Below are 6,000 nucleotides of genomic sequence, written 5' to 3'. Positions count from 1 at the left end.
TGGGCAAAATTGTGCAGCCAACAGATTCCAGTAAATGGGTGGGCAAAATTTTTCAGGCAGCTCTGTTGCTGTTTGCAATGCACATGACAAGAATAGAAATGTCATCAAACAGAGACAGCCTGCATCATAACTGCAACTTTTCTGCATCAGTCAACATCTACCAGCCATCTCAGTGGTGTATAATACTTGCATGCTTGACCTGTGTAGTGGGGAGAACTTTTCATGTATTAATTATCTTCAAGGCAGCTCATCCTGTCATGAAATTGTTTTTTTCAACACGCTATCGATTAAATGCCCAACTTGTTGTTGTGTTGCTCATCTGGCTGACCTTTAGTATTTTTCTCCTCAATAATAACATGAAACACATGTCAAAAGACCTACTTATTGAGGGAACTGATGGATCAGCACTGAGATCCTGGGGTGTGTTAAGGCAGATAGAACTATTAGCTACTTTGTGCTGTGTGTTAGTTTCCCTTTCAAGTTTGCGACAATCCATCCTAACAAAAGTCAGTTTCTTGAGTATCCTTTTTCATGTGCAACTGGTCACCTGCCACCAGAATTCTAGGATTCCAACAAAGTATCTCTTAATTGTCAAGATCAATAGGTTAATTTGAAGGTCATTTTTCAAGCATCCATCTCTCTCCACTACAGCTGTCATATGAAATGTGAAAACAAAATGAACATTTGTATTAATGCAGATCAAAGATGTATAATAAAAGCATCCGTCTATGTCCTCTTGTACGCCATTTTCCTGTTCTTTTTTTTTTTTTGCTTGTTTGCTCCTTGTGGAAAGAAACATTACTCAGAAGAGTGCGTAGAGCACGTCCCATTAATATTGGTCCAAGAAGTATTGCTTTTATGTTTTTTTAAACACAATTCCATTTTTTTTTCACATGAATACAAATATTGTTGTTTGTATATGAACAAAGCACCATCATCAGATAAGAAAAAAAAACACAATTTGATGCTAGAAACAATAATAAACAGATAGAATATCTGGCCAGTTAAAAATGAAATACTGATTAGATTACATAATCAAATGTACTTCAGAATATCACACATAATATAGAGTTAATATTAAACCAATATACCATGAAGTATTGTTTAGATTCTCAAAGAACATTTGAATTGCTTGTCTTTTACAAGTCAAATAGCAGAAGTAGAGATAGAAGTAGTTTCAGTGATGCAAAATAACAAAATAATCTTTTGAGAATGGGGAAAGTGCTCACAATCGATGGAGACATTTCTCTGATGATTGAAGAAAAACTATAAAGGTCAGCTCCGAGCACACAACTACTTCAGTGAAGGGGAGGGCAGCTCATGATGAGTATGATCACTTTGATTTTATTCACTCTGCTGGCAAGGATAAAGTCTGACAACCATACATGCAGACTGATTGGACAGACAGGATTCATGGAGTTTTCTAAAGAAGGTGATTTAATTATAGGAGGACTTTTCTCTATGTCTAGTACAAGGACACTTATAGATAATAACTACCAAGCACTTCCATACACATACTGCACAAAGTAAGTGAATATGATTAAAATAAATAAATAACACCTGTATGTTATGCTAGTAGAATACTTCATGTCTTTCTGATATAGTGCATTATGATAATGTGAAATATTTTTTTTATGTGTATAGCATCAACAGTTGACACTTTCTTTACAGACGGAATGACAGGGAACTGAAATTTGCCAGGACAATGATTTTTACTGTGGAGGAGATCAATAGAGATGCTATACTGCTTCCTGGAGTGAGTCTGAGTTATAGGGTGTATAATGGCTGCGGGAGTGAAAACCTAATACGGGCAGCTGTAGAGGCTATAAGTGGAGAGAATTCAAAAAGCTGCAGTGATCAGGTCCAGGCTCTAGTTGGCCATTCTTCATCAGGAGTAAGTGGAGACATAAACCTCATATTAAGTTCACTATCAGTTCCACAGGTGAGCAGAAATGACTGGGAGGGATAACTTTTGAATACTGTTTATTGAGTTTGTCTATCTTTAAAACATAAAAAGGATTGTTGTGTTTGCTTTTTTTTTTTTTGAAGGTGAGTCACCTTTCAACCTGTGCTTGCTTAAGTGACAGAAGACTTTACCCCACCTTCTTCAGAACGGTGCCAAGTGACCGCTACCAAATCAGTGGTCTAGCACAGCTTATGAAATATTTTGACTGGCGCTGGGTGGGAGTAATTTATTCAATAGGCATGTACTCAGAGGATGGTACAGCTGACTTTGTTAAGGAAGCAAAGAAAGAAGGCATATGTATTGAATACAGTCTGCCCTACTCACAAACAAGCAAAAAACTTTTCAGTGTTATTCTAGACACACTACTGGAGTCCTCATCAAATGTGGTCCTCTTGTTTATGTCCTTGTCTTATGCCAAATCATTCCTGTCAGAAATTGAAACTTATAAGATAACTGGAAAGCAGTGGATTGGCACAGAGTCATGGATAATGCAACCAGACCTGGCTTCTGCTGACAGAAAGCACATTTTACATGGGGCAATGGGCTTTGCGCTCCCTCAGGCATCCATACCAGGTCTTGGAGAATTCTTACTTGGTTTGAAGCCTTCTGATGAGCCACAGAGTGCATTAATTAAAGCTTTCTGGGAGGAATTCTTTGACTGCAGCTACTCTCCATCAAACACTTCTACTATGTGTACTGGTGCAGAGGACCTGCGAACAGTCTCAAATGATTACACAGATGTGGCATATTTCAGGGAAGAGAATAATGTATATAAAGCGGTGTATTCAGTAGCATATGCCCTACACGCTCTACTGCAATGTCAGAATGGCTCAAATCCTACAACAGGGAAGCTTTGTGTGAACAAAAATGAGGTTCAACCTAAGTTGGTAAGTCCTAATATATTGAAATTATTTGATCTTTGTCTCTAATCATTAAATTTATTGTTGTTTTCTGTTTGTTTTCTGTTAAATTCTGACTATTTAATGATTTTATATATGACAAAATGTGCTAATTGTCTTTCTGTAGGTGCTCGAACACATTAAGTATGTGAACTTCACAACTAAGAATGGGGTCAGGGTTTTATTTGATGAATATGGGCAATCAGTTGCCCTCTATGACTTAGTAAACTGGCAGATGAAAGAGGACGGCTCTGCTGAAATTAGTATTATTGGTCAATACGATGCCTCTTTTCCAAAGGAGGAAAGATTCAGACTAAAAGAAGATGTCATCATAGTTTGGGGAGGAAACAGTAGTGAGGTAATTTCCCTCAACACTATGGACATTTCATAGATTTAAAAATAATCTTTTCTTCACAGCAGTTTTAGAAACATTTTAATGTTATTAAGAAAACATATTTTGTGTTTCAGTATTGAGTTTTAACATGTTGAATTTTGCCAAATCAGGTTCCCAGGTCTGTCTGCAGAGAACCATGTCCGCCAGGGACTCGAAAGGCTATAAACAAGAATAAGCCTGTTTGCTGCTTTGACTGCTTTAAATGCCCCGAGGGAACAATTAGTAATCAGACAAGTGAGTAAGGATACCTATTTAAAATCAGTTCTAGTGTCCTGAATGAATATATATCAAAAACATTTAAATATTTGAACCACCGACTGTTTCAATGGATTATATATCTTGGATATACTATACTTATATTTCCTGTCATTTACATCTGTCACAGATTCTCCTGACTGTTTGCTCTGTCCACCTGAATTCTGGCCAAATGAAAACAGAGACAAGTGTCTTCCAAAACCTACTGAATACCTTTCCTACAAAGAGATCATGGGGGCACTTTTAACTGCATTTAGTTGTTTTGGTGTGTTTTTAGCACTAATGATATCAGTAATATTTTTGACTCATAAAGAGACTCCTATTGTAAGAGCAAACAACTCTGAGCTGAGCTTCCTGCTGTTATTCTCACTGAAACTGTGTTTCCTGTGTTCTCTGACGTTCATCGGGCGTCCCTCCGAGTGGTCCTGCATGCTACGACACACAGCATTTGGCATTACCTTCGTTCTCTGTATCTCTTGCGTTCTGGGGAAAACATTAGTGGTTTTAATGGCCTTCAGAGCTACACTTCCAAGCAGTAATGTCATGAAGTGGTTTGGGCCTGTACAACAGAGGCTCACTGTTCTGATATTTACTCTGATTCAGGTTATGATATGTATACTTTGGCTAACAATAAACCCCCCATTCCCAAACATGAACATTGACTACTATAAAGAAAAGATCATCTTAGAGTGTGCTCTGGGTTCAGCTGTTGGATTCTGGGCTGTCCTGGGTTATATTGGACTTCTTGCTATCTTGTGTTTTATACTTGCTTTTCTTGCTAGAAAACTGCCAGATAGCTTTAATGAGGCCAAACTGATCACTTTCAGTATGCTGATATTCTGTGTAGTATGGATCACATTTATCCCTGCATATGTCAGCTCTCCAGGGAAATTCACTGTAGCTGTGGAAATATTTGCCATTCTGGCATCAAGTTTTGGTTTGTTGGTGTGCATTTTTGTTCCAAAATGTTATATAATCATATTTAGGCCAGAACAAAATTCTAAAAAGCATTTGATGGGAAAAATACCACTAAGAACTATTTAATTTGTAATTTATTTGGTCCTGGTGTATGAATCATAGAAATAATTTCACTGTATCTGTGTAGTCTGTTTTAATTTGTTTAGCTGTGAGATGCTGAATAAACTGAAAACATAGATTAAAGGTTTTTTTCCTCTTTTCTGTTTATCCGGGAGGCTGTTGAGAAAAGGAATATAAAATTCGAACTTAACTACTACATATATTTGACACAAGCTTCATTTGTAATATGTTTCAAACCTTCTTTGATACATTTTCACACAGAGTGTGTGAATGTGTGTGTGAATGGGTGAATGACTGAATATAGTGTAAAGCGCTTTGGGGTCCTTAGGGACTAACTAAAGCACTATACAAATACAGGCCATTTACCATTTACCAGAGAAGCTTTTTCCAATGTTCTTTCTTTTTTTTCATTATGTTCTTTTTCAGTAAGAATGTAATAATTTAGATGGTTTAGCGGTTTGTTTTCTTTAGCTATTTGTTACCCTTTGTTTATTGGCACATTCTTCTGTATTTTAACTTTACAGCCTGCAAAGAAAATATCTAAATCATCTTTAAAAACAAATAAACCGCCTAAAAATTCTACTTGTTTTGTCAAATCATACTTAAAAATGCCATTATTGCAGGGCAGAATTACCCCCTTGTGCAGTTCTGGGGCGTACTAGTGTTACTTGAAAAGTAATTAATTATATTATATATATTACTTTACGAAGTTATGAAGTATCATAATATATATATTATACATATTCCCCTCTCGCCCCTGTGGGCAGTCTATCCTTTAAGCTCAGGTCCTCTGCCAGAGGCCTGGGAGCTTGAGGGTCCTGCACAGTATCTTAGCTGTTCCTAGGACTGAACTCTTCTGGACAGAGATCTCGGATGTTGTTCGGTATCGCTATGTCTAGCACTACGGCCGTCTTATTCTGCTTGTCTACCACTACAACATCCGGTTGGTTAGTCACCACCATCTTGTCTGTCTGTATCTGGAAGTCCCACACGAACTTAGCTCGGTCATTCTCAACCACCCTTGGGATTGTCTCCCATTCTGACCTCGGGACTCTAGGCCATACTCAGCACAGACATCTTATACTATGTTACTAAAATTAGCTACATCTAAATCAGGTTGGGATTTTAACTGCTCCCTTCACATTTTCAGGCAAATAGAGCTAGCACTGCTTAGTGAGATTTTGAATTGCATTTCATATTGAAGGTGTGACATGCTTTTTGTATGTATTTAGTAGAATTGTTGTTGAGATTTGGCTATATAAATAATTTGGCTATATTTTCAAATCAATAAAAATAGTTAAATTCCTAAAAACTTTACTTTGTTTTAGTAAAGACCAATGTTCCGTCTAATTTTTCATGTGTCTTTCTTTCTTTCTTTCTTTCTTTCTTTCTTAATAAAGCTCTGACTTGTATTATGAGTATGAGTCTGTGGTCTGGGAGAGAGTCCT

At 37.0% G+C, this 6,000-nt stretch overlaps 1 protein-coding gene across 1 annotated transcript; it reads left to right on the top strand.

Annotated features, from left to right (window-relative positions):
* Positions 1 to 1,413: 1,413 nt before the first annotated feature.
* Positions 1,414 to 4,763, top strand: LOC120719949 (extracellular calcium-sensing receptor-like). Its single transcript, XM_040009510.1, has 5 exons — positions 1,414 to 1,432; positions 2,018 to 2,853; positions 2,993 to 3,223; positions 3,370 to 3,493; positions 3,645 to 4,763. Exons 1-5 carry the CDS (start codon positions 1,414 to 1,416, stop codon positions 4,556 to 4,558), a joined length of 2,124 nt encoding a protein of 707 aa, XP_039865444.1. The 3' UTR covers positions 4,559 to 4,763.
* The last annotated feature ends 1,237 nt before the right edge of the window (positions 4,764 to 6,000 follow it).

The sequence above is a fragment of the Simochromis diagramma genome, unplaced genomic scaffold, assembly GCF_900408965.1.
Source record: "Simochromis diagramma unplaced genomic scaffold, fSimDia1.1 OVJJ01000344.1, whole genome shotgun sequence".
In the NCBI taxonomy this organism is placed as follows: Eukaryota; Metazoa; Chordata; class Actinopteri; order Cichliformes; family Cichlidae; genus Simochromis; species Simochromis diagramma.
This window is presented reverse-complemented; position numbering and strand designations above follow the sequence as displayed.

Bases quoted from the DNA above. Each gene is read 5' to 3' on its own strand.
- LOC120719949 (XM_040009510.1), top strand. The intron at 2,854-2,992 runs GTAAGTCCTAAT...GTCTTTCTGTAG, and splicing joins ATGAGGTTCAACCTAAGTTG to GTGCTCGAACACATTAAGTA. The intron at 3,224-3,369 runs GTAATTTCCCTC...TTGCCAAATCAG, and splicing joins GGGGAGGAAACAGTAGTGAG to GTTCCCAGGTCTGTCTGCAG.